Source organism: Chiloscyllium plagiosum, chromosome 16 (assembly GCF_004010195.1).
Source record: "Chiloscyllium plagiosum isolate BGI_BamShark_2017 chromosome 16, ASM401019v2, whole genome shotgun sequence".
In the NCBI taxonomy this organism is placed as follows: Eukaryota; Metazoa; Chordata; class Chondrichthyes; order Orectolobiformes; family Hemiscylliidae; genus Chiloscyllium; species Chiloscyllium plagiosum.
In genome coordinates this window covers 66,166,915-66,177,571 of record NC_057725.1, presented here as the reverse complement: position 1 = coordinate 66,177,571, position 10,657 = coordinate 66,166,915, and the positions used below count along the sequence as shown (strand labels likewise).

General features: G+C 43.5%; 1 protein-coding gene across 1 annotated transcript in view; it reads left to right on the top strand.

Annotated features, from left to right (window-relative positions):
* LOC122557981 (glycylpeptide N-tetradecanoyltransferase 1-like) overlaps positions 1-10,657 on the top strand; it is a 79,060-nt gene that overhangs the window by 16,610 nt on the left and 51,793 nt on the right. Inside the window, exon 2 of the mRNA XM_043706284.1 lies at positions 7,350-7,452. Within this exon, the coding sequence (XP_043562219.1) occupies positions 7,350-7,452 (103 nt within the window). The remainder of the gene's footprint in view (positions 1-7,349; positions 7,453-10,657) is intronic.

Below are 10,657 nucleotides of genomic sequence, written 5' to 3'. Positions count from 1 at the left end.
AATTGCTCTGTAAATTAATTAATCCTTGTTATATGAACTTTGCAAATATCTGGAAATGATTCCATAAATGGTAGATGAATGAATAGGTAAATATATTTAGTGTTTAGAGAAGTGGTGAGTGATAAGATAGACAGCAACTGAACTTCCTGCCCTTCAATTAGTGCCTTGCAATCTATTCTGCTTGTCTTTACTCAAATCATAGAATCTCAACAGTGTGAAAGCAGGCCACATAGACTCTTGGAGTGCACCCCAACCCTCCAAAGTGTATCCCACCCAGACCACCCCCCCAACTCTATAACCCTGCGTGTCCAATAGTTAATCCAGCTAGCCTGTACATTCCCTGGACTGTATGGGCAATCTATCTAACCTGCACATTTTTGGACCTGGGGAAGCACCTGGAGGAAACCAATGCAGACATGGGGAGAATGTGCACACTCCACACAGACAGTCACCCCATGGTGGAATCAAACCCAGGACCCTGGCCTGTGAGGCAGCAGTGCTAACCACTCTGCATCTGTGCTGCCCAAATATCTACAGTGTTCATTTGTCTCAACCTTTTGGATTTCTAAATCTCCTTTCTTCTTTTGCCTCTCTGTTAGTTTAAGTCAGACTCACAACTTCCATCCTATGATCTGCAAGAACACTGATTCAGGTTAAGTGGAACTTGTCTCAGTGGAACAGCTTACTCCATCAGTCTCTGAATACTGGTGTCAGCGACCCATGAGCTAAAACCTTGCCTTCTCTCCCCCCATTCTTTCGACTATATGTTTAATTGTGTAAGCTGATTGATGCATGACTCGAGTTAGAACCTAGCAATGGTTATCTTTTCCAGTTCTGAATTTAAATTTGGTCCCTAACTGGTCAATATTCTCAGCAAAACATTACTTCTGTTCTTCCCAGTGCTAGATATGTCAAGGTTCACACATGGACTGAAGCAATAGATCCTCACACGATGCACCCTGAGAAAATATCCTTACACCTGGTCCCAGGCAGACAACCCAACTTTTGAAACTTCTGTTCAGGGCTGCTGAGAACAGGATCTATTCCCTGACTAAACTGAATTGATAGGCGTATGGTGTGTTAGCTTTCATTAGCAGGGGGATTGAGTTTAAGAGCTGCGAGGTTATGCTGTAGCTCCACAGAGCCCCGGTTAGACCACACTAGGAATATTATGTTCAGTTCTGGTTGCCTCATTATAGGAAGGATGTGGGAGTTTAGAGAGGGTGCAGATGAGATTTACCAGGGTGCTGTCTGGACTAGAGGGCATGTCTTATGAAGAGAGGTTGAGGCCATTCAAGCTTTTCTTATTGGAGCGAAGAAGGGTGAGAAGCGACTTGTTTGAGGTGTACAAGATGATGAGAGGCATAGAGCGAACAGTCAGAGACTTTTTCCCAGGGCAAAAATGGCTATTCCAAGAGGGCATAATTTTAAGGTGATTGGAGGAAGGTTTAAGGGAAATGTGAGAGGTTGGTTCTTTACACACAGAGTGGTGGGTGCATGGAATGCACTGCCGGCAGTGGTATTAGAGTCAGATACATTAAGGGCATTTACGCGATTCTCGGATATGCACAAGGGTGATAGCAAAATGAAGGGTATGTAGGTTGGTTTGATCTTAGAGTAGGATAAAAGGTTGGCACAACATCAAAGGGTCTAGTAATTTCCGTATTTCTTTTCCCTTTCCCCATTTGAATGGTATCCTGTACTATGGTTGGTTTTCTCATTTATCTGGCAGCCCTTGAGCTCTTCCATGCAGGTAGCATGCCTGTGGGTCCAAATCATGTGCTGTGAGGGTCTTGCTTTACTACAAGCCCATATCTGCCTGACTTGCGGTCAGACCCTCCTGTCTCTGACCAATTTCCAAGTCTAAAGTTCTAATTAACCCAAGGAGTGTGATTGCCTTCTGGAGTGAAGTGAGCAAGTGACTCTCCTATCTGTGGCCCTGCAATGTTTGTTGTTTGGTCTACACCTCAGCGACCAGGAGCTGAACTTGCTCACACCGCGGACACTCCTGGCTGATATAGTTCTGCAGTGCATTCCACAAGCTGCCTAATGTTGCAGTGGTGGTACACAACAACCTTATCAGGCCTCCCAACACCTTTTATTTGGTCACTTAACCAATTGCCAATTTAGTAAAGGAAAGTAAGGCTTGGGGCATAAAGAAGTGGACACTGATCAGTTGAAGGTTTTTTTTAAAAAAAAAAGCAGCACCTTCTTCACTCACTGGACCATATTTGCACTTAAATTTCATTGCCAGTTTAGCACTCAGTTCAGTAAGCATTCTGTTCCTGGACCACTCTGCTTCCCACTGTAAATTGACAGTTACACTTTGAGAAAACAATATTAAAACTTCTATTTTTCCCCCATCTTACTGTCTCAGCATTTTTAACCACTGCTTTTAAACTCTGTCTTAAGAAACTAGCACTTTAAACTGGAAACATGGTCTGACAAGAATGTTTATATTTGCAAATTCTCACTTTATTTATGCTGAATTAAGTTTCATTTATGTCAAAATAAGCCTCATTTCCTAATGGCGCTGTTTCTTGGCACCCTAATTGTCTATTCATGCTTGAGCTGAGGTATTGTGTTTTAACTATCAACAGTGGTGATGGGATGACAGCATCTCCGTCTCATTTTGCCTGATCCCTGCTAAAAGATTGCAAGGCAATAATCTGGAGTTTGGAAATGGGGGACACGGAGGCTGATTGTGTGTCCAGTTCCATACCATCTGAGATCAGCTTACTTGGCACAGATTTCCCAGGGTGGTGCGGGTCACTTTTGCTTTGCAATTACCAGCTGCTGCAATGAAGAACACACAATGTTCTGTTCCAGTCCAGCTTCAGGATCTTAACTCCAGAGTTTGTCCAACACATACGGTGTCATTTATGAGTAAAACTATTCTGAAGCTTCTAGTAGTGCAGTTTATGTGTGAACTAGCACGTACTGTGCTTGGGTAATAATTCACCCAAGGCAGATGGTCAGTTTTTCATGGGTGGACTGTGGAGTGAGACAAATAAAGAAAATGGACTGATGAACCCAAATCATTTAAATCCATTGACAGGTTACTGCTTACCCTTTATTGAAGTCAAGAGTGTGGTGCTAGAAAAGCACAGCAGGTCAGGCAGCATCTGAGGAGCAGGAACATCAGTATTTCGGGCATAAGCCCTTCATCGGAGTCTGATCTCCAGCATCTGCAATCCTCAACTTCTCCAAGTCAATGTGTTTGTTGATAGAGTTCCAGTTGGAATGCCATGCTTCTAGAAATTCTTGTGCCTGTCTCTGGCTTGTCCTAGGATGGTCTTTGTCCCAGTTAAAGTGGTGTCTTTCCTCATCCGTATATAAAAGTAGTAATGAGAGTGGGTCATGTCTTATTGTGGCTAGTTGTTGTTTATGTATCCTGGTGGCTTGTTTGTCCAATGTAGTGTTTGTTACAGTCCTTGCACGGTATTTTGTAGATAACATTAGTTTTGCTTGTTGTCTGTATAGGGCCTTTCAAGTTCATTAGCTGCTGTTTTAGTGTGTTGGTGGGTTTGTGGGCTACCATGATGCCAAGGGGTCTGAGTAGTCTGGCAGTCATTTCCGAGCTGTCTTTGATGTAGGGGAGAGTGGCTAGGGTTTCTGGACATGTTCTGTCTGCTTGTTTGGGTTTGTTGCTGAGAAATCGGTGGACTGTGTTCATTGGGTACCCATTCTTCTTGAATCCCCTATATAGGTGATTTTCCTCTGTGCTGCAGTGTGTGATGGATCATTGAAATAACGTTCTGATGCAGCTTCATTTGTGGGTGTTGGGATGATTGCTTCTGTAGTTCAATATTTGGTCCGTATGTGTTGTTTTCTTGTAGATGCTGGTTTGAAGTTCCCCATTGGCTGTTCGCTCTACTGTGACATCTAGGAATGGCAGTTTGTTGTTGATTTTCCTCCTCTTTAGTGAATTTTATGCCAGTAAGGATATTATTGATGGTCTTGAACGCTTCATTTCATTTACTGATGACAAAGGTGTCATCCACGTAGCTGACCCAAAGTTTGGGTTGGATGGTCAGCAGAGCTGTTTGTTCGAGTCTCTGCATTAGTGCCTCTGCTAAGAACCCTGATATCGGCAATCCCATGGGTGTAGGTTTTGTTGTTGAAGGTGAAGTGAGTGGTAAGGCGTAGGTCCACTAACTTGACGATATTGTCCTTGCTGATGAGGTTGGTGGTGTTTGGTGTATGTGTCTTTGGTTCTTCTGACAGTATAATCAATGCTTCCTTGGCCAGGTTGATGTTGATGGATGTGAGCAAGGCTGTTACATCACAGGAGACTATTATTTCATCCTCTTCTATCTTGGTGTCTTTGATCCTCAGGAATTCTTGGGTAGAGTGGCATGAGTCTTCTACTAAGTGTTTTAGTCTTTGGTGTAGCTCCTTGGCCAGTCTGTAAGTTGGTGTTCCAGATTAGTGAGATTATGGGTCTGAGGGGGGCTCCTGGTTTGTGAATTTTGGGTAATCCATAGAAGCGTGGTGTGTTGGGTCCGTCTGGTTTCATTTTTTTTGGAAGGCGGTCTTATTTATTTCTCCAGATTTCTGAAGTGTTTTGAGTAGGGCTGTGATTTGGTTCTCTGGTTGTGGGGTCGAGTCTGTCGCCACTTGTTGGTAAGTGTTGGTATCTGCAAGTAGTGCATTTGCTTTCTCAATGTCGTCTTTTTGATTTCAAATGCCTGTCAAACGTTCTTTGTCTGCAGGTAGGATAACAATGTTTTTATCTTTTTTTAGTCTGTCTAGTGCTTTCCTTTCTTGTATATTGAGTGTTTTCTTCCTTTTTCCTGCTTAATGTTGGTGCAACTGTCTGTATGATGGTTTGCTGGATTTCTTCTGTGAGTTGGTTGTCTTTCAGTTTTGAAGTTGGCTAACGTAGTGCCACTGTTTAAGAAAGGTGGTAAGGACAAGCTAGGGAACGATAGACCGATGAGCTTGACATCGGTGATGGGCAAGTTGTTGGAGGGAATCCTGAGGGACAGGATTTACATGTATTTGCAAAGACAAGGACTGTTTAGGGATAGTTAGCATGGCTTTCTGTGTGGCAAATTATGTCTCACTAACTTGATTGAGTTTTTTGAAGAAGTAACAAAGGGGATTAATAGGGGCAGAACGATGGACATGATCTATATGGACTTCACTAAGGCATTCAACTAGGTATCTCATGGTAGATTGGTTAGCAAGGTTAGATCACGTGGAATACAGGGAGAATTAGCCATTTGGACTTGCTCAAAGGTAGAGGACAAAGGGTGCTGGTGGAAAGTTGCCTTTTTGACTAGATACCTGTGACCACTGGTGTGCCACAAGGATCAGTGCTGCGTCCATTGCTTTTATTCATTGATATAAATGAATTGGATGTGAACATAGGAGGGGTAGTTAGTAAGTTTGCAGATGACACATAAATTGGAGATGTGGTGGACATCCAAGAGGGCTACCTCAGAGTGCAACAGTATCTTGGTCAGATGGGCCAGTGGGCTGAGGAGTGGCAGATGGAGTTTAATTTGGATAAATGTGAAAGTTTGGAAAGACAAATCAAAGCAGGAGTTATACACCTTTAATGGTAAGGTCCTGGGGAGTGTTGCTGAACAAAAAGACCTTGGCGTGCAGGTTGATAGTTCCTTGAACGTGGAGTAGTAGGTAGATAGGATAGTGAAGAAGGCTTTTGGTATGCGTTCCTTCATTGGTCAATGCATTGAGTATAGGGGTTGGGAGGTCATGTTGTGGCTGAATAGCACATTGGTTCAGCCACTTTCGCGATATTGTCTACAATTCTGGTCTCCCTGCTATAGGAAGGATGTTGTGGAACTTGAAAGGGTTCAGAAAAGATTTACAAGGACTTTGCCAGAGTTGGAGAGTTTGCGCTGTAAAAGAGAGGCTGAATTGGCTGGAGCTGTTTTTCCTGGAGTGTCAGAGGCTGAGGGGTGACCTTATAGAGGTTTATAAAATCATGAGGGGCATGGATAGGGTAAATAGACAATGTCTTTTCCCTGGCCTGGAGGAGTCCAGAATTAGAGGGCATAGATTAGGGTGAGAGGGGAAAGATTTAAAAGAGACTTAAGGGGCAACGTTTTCTAGCAGAGGGTGGTGTGTGCATGGAATGAACTGTGCGAAGATTTGTAGCTCGGGTGCTCGTTGTTGTGGTTCTGTTCGCCGAGCTGGAAGTTTTTGTTGCAAACGTTTCGTCCCCTGGCTAGGCGACATCATCAGTGCTTGGGAGCCTCCCGCGAAGCGCTTCTTTGATGTTTCCTCCGGTGTTTATAGTGGTCTGTCCCTGCCGCTTCCGGTTGACAACCGGAAGCGGCAGGGACAGACCACTATAAACACCGGAGGAAACACAAAAGAAGCGCTTCGCAGGAGGCCCCCAAGCACTGATGATGTCGCCTAGCCAGGGGACGAAACATTTGCAACAAAAACTCCCAGCTCGGCGAACAGAACCACAACAAACTTGCAGTGTAGTCAAGTGATTTATAGCTGCCTTTTTTTTGCTTCTTCAGTCCATGTCCAGTTACATCTTTGTATGAAAAGAGTCTTTAACAGGTTTTTCCGGTCTTTCTCTTAGGCATCTGCTGATGAAGTTGCGCGGGTATCCGTTTTTGGCGAATACCTTGTAAAGGTGTTCCTGTTCTTCTTTTTGCAGTCCTGGTGTACTGCAGTGTGTTGTGGCCCTTTTGAATAGTGTCCTGATGCAGCTTCGTTTGTGTGTGTTGGGGTGGTTACTTTCATAGTTTAGGACTTGGTCTGTGTGTGTGGCTTTCCTGAACAGAACCACAACATGGAATGAACTGCTAGTGGAAGTAGTGGAAGCTGGTAAAATTGCGACATTTAAAAGACATTTGTATGGATATATGAATAGGAAGGGTTTAGAAGGACATGGGCCAAGTGCTGGCAAATGGGACAAGATTATTTTTGGATATCTGGAAGGGATGGAGAAGTTGGATCGAAACCTCTGCTTCAACGCTGGACATCTCTATAACTCTATGACCAATAACTCTTCTTCATGAACTTCCTGTAATGTCATCGCCATATGATTTGGTAAAATTGTATCACATTACGTAATTTTTTTCTTTCAGTATAAATGCTCTTGAGTTTTATATTGGAAAATCAGAAAATATTGCCAAAAATTCTAACAATACTTTGTTAATTATGTTTGTCACTATTTGGTACTCATGCACCGATGTTATCAGGAATCCTGACTGAAAGTTTGAAAATATTTTTCTGTTCCCAGTTGTGCTGTGTGTCTAACCAGTCAGGCTGGAGGATTCTTTCACTAAAACCTTCACTTTCCAGTTATTCCATTTTTCTCAGGTCAAAATTTTCAAATTGGTTTTCTTTTAAAACAGTAAGAGTCCAGGGGATGAACTGGGAGCAAAGAAGAAGAAAAAGAAACCAAAACGGAAGAAGGAGAAGGGTGGAGGGAAGCTAGACTCGGACGATCCATCTAAGGTATGGTTCAGATGTTCTGTACCATCCAGCAATCTTGATGCTGCAGACAGCCATTTATCTCCATGTAATAAAGTGTAACCTTAACAATTTTGAAAGACATCTGCACATTTCTTGTGATTTGATCTTTTTCTATACAAGTAAGATTCTTTCATGCAGCTGACTATGTATTAGATACATGGGATGGCAGGTTAAATGCAGCTGAGCAGATAAAAGCAAGTATGTAATTCAGTCAAATATTGAGTTTAATCACAGCTATGATGAAGGGCTTTTGGCGCCATAAAACATGGAAGCACAAGTCATCTATTCAACCAATCAAGTCTGCTCTGCCATTCAGTGAGATTGTGGCTGATTTGATACTCCTCCACTCCGTTCTCCTGCCTTATTTCCGGAATCCTTGATTCTGTGACTAATTTAAAAAATCTGTCTGAATTTGTTTTGAGTTTACCTCATGGCCCAGCCTTACTGCCATCTGAGAGAAAAAAATGTTTCCTCATCTCTCTCTTAAGTGGACAACTCCTTACTCTGAGATATGCTTTCTGGTTCTAGACTCTGCAACCAGGGATAAGAGCCTCTCAGTATCTACTGTCAAGTCTCCTCAGAATCATACATGATTCATAAAGTCTTCTGACATTCTTCTAAACTCCAGAAGAATACAGGCCCAAACTACTCGACCTCTCCTCCTAAGAAAACCTCTCCATACCTGGAACCAACCTAATGAACATTCCCTGGACTGCCTTCAATGTCTTGTGCTGTAAGGGGACCCAACTGTTCACAGTATTCCAGTTGCGATCAGTATAGTTTTAGCAAGACCTTGTTAATTTTAGAAACGTAGAAAAAATGCTAGAGAAACTCAGCAAGTTTGGCAGCACCTAAGGAGAGAGAAACAAAATTAAAGTTTAGACGCCACGATTCCTCTTGAACTGAAAGGAGCTGGAAAATAATGGTTTTTGTACCATTAACAGGGGTGGAGGTGGGGGGGAGGGGAGAGGGGTCAAGTGGAACAGAAGGTGAGTGTACGCAGACGAAAACACAAAGGTAGTATAGGAGGTATAGTTAAGTGAAGGAAGTGTGAATATGAAGTGGAGAAATGCACCAGCTCTGCTGAGACAAAGCCAACAAGCCACAAACAAAACATAGCTGGAGTGGGAGCAGTGGGATATAATCAAAGTGGCGGACAGAGGTCATTGAGTCAATACAGCACGGAAACAGATCATTCGGTCCAATCAACTGAACATAATTCCCATCTTAACTATTAATTCCACATAAAGAGATCACAGTTCAGATGGCCATGAAAGGGGTACAGTATAATTAGATTTAGATTTTTTTTTAGATTACATTACAGTGTGGAAACAGGCCCTTCGGCCCAACAAGTCTACACCGACCCGCCGAAGCGCAACCCACCCATACCCCTACATTTACCCCTTACCTACAACTACGGGCAATTTAGCATGGTCAATTCATCTGACCTGCACATCTTTGGACTGTGGGAGGAAACCGGAGCACCCGGAGGAAACCCACGCAGACACGGGGAGAATGTGCAAACTCCACACAGTCAGTCGCCTGAGGCGGGAGTAGAACCCGGGTCTCTAGCACTGTGAGGCAGCAGTGCTAACCACTGTGCCACCGTGCCGCCAATTACTTTAATCAACCTGCTATGTGTGATACACCCCAGGGTTTGGGACTTGAACCCAGATTTTATGGTCCAGACATGCATGCACTACCACTGAGGGTCAGTTTAGCTCAGTTGGCTGGACAGTTGTTTGCAAAGTAGTTTGATGCCAGCTGCGTGGATTCAAACCCGCACTGCTGAGGTTACCATAAACAAAAACAAAAATTGCTGGGAAAGCTCAGGAGGTCTGGCAGCATCCGTGCCAGTGCCCCAAGGAGTTAACAGTTTTGAGGAGTGGCCATTGGACCCAAAACATTAACTCTGACCTCACTTCACAGGCACTGCCACACCCCCCGAGCACTCCCAGCAACCCCTGTTCTTGTTTTTGTTTGCAATTGACAGCATCTGCAGTTCTTTCGATTTTTACTGAGGTTACCATGAAGGACTCCTCTTCTGAAGCTCTCCCCTTGCCTCAAGGTGGTGGCCCTCAGGTTAAATCACCATCTGTAGTCTCTCTGTAATAAGAGAGCCATCCAATGTATCATTCTCTGAAGTTGTTAAACTAAACTTAAGTCCTCAAGCTTCTGAGATACCTCAGCAGAAAATGAAATATTACTCCTTCGGCTTGCATTGAGCTTTGTTGAACATGCCCAGAAAATGCTAGTATGGAACCACATTGGTTCGTTGAAACAGCAAGTGACTGGTAGTTCGGGTCATTATTACAGCCTACACGGAGGTGTTCCACAAAGCGGTCACTCAATCCATATTTCTTCTCTTCACTATAAAAGAGACTGCATTGAGTAATGAATACAATGGACTAGATTGGAAGAAGTGTAAGACAAAATATTGCTTCACCTGGAAGGTGTTTTGGGACACTGGACAGTGAAGAGATGAAAGAGCAAATGTTACATCTTCTGAATTGCATAGGAAGGTGGAGTTGTGGGGAGGTGGTGAATGTAAAGGTTGAGCATGTCATAGAGTCATACACCACAGAGACAGACCCTTTGTTCCAACTCATCCCCGCTGACCAGACATCCCAATCTAACCTCGTTCCATTTGCCAGCATATGGCCAATATCCCTCTAAACCCTTCTTGTCTATATGCCCATCCAGCTTTTTAAATGTTGTAATTGTTTCTGCCTCTACCATCTACTTTGTCAACTCGTTCCATATATATACCATCCTCTGTGTGAAACAATGACCCCTCGGGCCCTTTTTTTAATCTTTCCCCTCTCAGCTGAAACATTTGCTGACTTATTTTGAACTCTAGAAAGAAGACCTTGGCTACTTGCCCTATCCGTGCCCCTCATGATTTTATAAGTTTCTATACAGTCACCCCTCAGCCTCTGATGCTCCAGGGGAAATATAAAGACCCCAGCCTATTTAGTCTCTCCCAATAACTCAAACCCTCCAGTCCTGGCAACATTCTTGTAGATCTTGCCTGCACCCTTTCAAGTTTGACAACATTGTTCCTTTAAAAGGGTGACCAGAATTATATGCAGTATTCTAAAAGTGGCCTCACCAGTGTCCTGTACAGCCAAAACATGACATCCCAACTCCTATATTCAGTGTTATGACCAATGAAAGCAAGCATGCC